Source organism: Stegastes partitus, unplaced genomic scaffold (assembly GCF_000690725.1).
Source record: "Stegastes partitus isolate 25-593 unplaced genomic scaffold, Stegastes_partitus-1.0.2 Scaffold1673, whole genome shotgun sequence".
NCBI classification, from domain to species: Eukaryota; Metazoa; Chordata; class Actinopteri; family Pomacentridae; genus Stegastes; species Stegastes partitus.
In genome coordinates this window covers 32,056-33,542 of record NW_007579404.1, presented here as the reverse complement: position 1 = coordinate 33,542, position 1,487 = coordinate 32,056, and the positions used below count along the sequence as shown (strand labels likewise).

The window sequence follows — 1,487 nt, the reverse complement described above, 5'->3', positions numbered from 1 at the left end:
TAACACCAGTTAAACCAATAGTCGGATCAGTTAAACCACTATCAGACCAGTTAAACCAACACCAGACCAGTTAAACCAAGAGTCAGACCAGTTAAACTCACATTGGACCAGTTAAACCACTATCAGACCAGTTATAGCTTAGTATTTTCTGATTGTATGTCTGCATCTTTGGTTTTAAACAAAGATGCATTATCTCTAACTCCTGCAGAGACTCAACAACATAAATAAAAGAATATAAAGAATATAAAGAAGTAAATTCATGTAAAAACAATAAAAACATACAGCTGGTGAGTGCACTGTTTTGGTTTCTTTACACAGACACACTGTTTTAGTTATTTAGTTTTGTAGCTGCAGCAGTTTCAGCTACAGCTGACAGTGAATGTTTGTTTCTCACCTGCAGTGTTGTTGTTGTTGTTTGTTGGGTCAGAGCTGGTCTGTCTGTGCTGCCAGCGCTTCACCTGCAGCTGCTGCAGCCAGTACAGCATCAGCTCCTGGGTCACGGCCTGGAGGTCAGGGGTAGATGAACGGAGACGTTTAAAATTTATCCACTCGTCATGTCTGAACACAAAACTCCAGCCAATACATTTCCAATCAAATGTGGCCAAAATCTGTCCGAGGCCCCCGTACCTTGAGTATAAAGGTGCGTTCAGGTGTCTTGATGTGGAAGGTGCCCTTCTCTGCCTTCAGCGGGTAGGTGAAGGTGGCACTGCTGAGCTCCACCCGGCCGAGCGGCATCACATCCTGCGGCGTGCGGTAGTAGAAGAGCTGGTTCTTCTTCTCCTCGTATGTGAACCAGCGCTGCTTCCAGGCCTTCAGCGGCCCCCCCTGCTTCTGCAGATACCCACAGAGTTTGGGCTCACCTGTGGAAGAAACCGCCAGGTGGGGCCATACTTGGTCACAGAACTCCTCAATGGTTAGGGATGGAGTCGGCGGTGCCAGGGCCAACGATTCGGTGGGAGGACACACGTGGTTCTGCAGGTCTGCAAAAGTACCAGCCTGCTCGAGCTCCTTCAGGATTTGTTTTTCAAGTGTTGGACTGAGAGCAGTTAAATCTTTTGAAGGAGCTGGAAGAGGAACCTCTTCAGGCTTTTGGTCAGGAAGACACAGGTCCCTCTGGTTTGGGTAATCCTGGGAGTGACTTAGTTCTTGTTCATTTTTTGGTCCAAGAGGATCTCCTGGTTCTATCTGGTCTGTACAAAGAGGATCTGGTGTTAGTGGTTTTGGAAAAGGAAGTTTATCTCTCAGGGGAGAACTGTCCAATTGTTGTTGCTCTGCAGTAAGAGGATCTAGTTTAGTTTGATCTGGTTTAGTTGGAGAGATATTTTCTGGTTCTGGTTGAGCTGGACTTGGTTTATCTTCTGAAAAAGTTGAATCTCCTGTGTTTACTTCTTTTGTTGCAGGAAAGTATTCTGCTTTCAGCTTCTCTGTCCCAGAATCTTGGTGGTTTGTTTGTTTGGTGAGATTTGGTTGGTCTGGTTTCTCTTCAG

General features: G+C 46.0%; 1 protein-coding gene across 1 annotated transcript in view; it reads right to left on the bottom strand.

Moving 5' to 3' along the window:
• The window catches only part of tbc1d2 (TBC1 domain family, member 2), a 19,302-nt gene that overhangs the window by 15,288 nt on the left and 2,527 nt on the right, over positions 1–1,487 (bottom strand). The window contains exons 4-5 of the mRNA XM_008301450.1: positions 628–1,481; positions 395–503 (exon numbers count right to left, since the gene is read on the bottom strand). Of these exons, the coding sequence (XP_008299672.1) occupies positions 395–503; positions 628–1,481 (963 nt within the window). The remainder of the gene's footprint in view (positions 1–394; positions 504–627; positions 1,482–1,487) is intronic.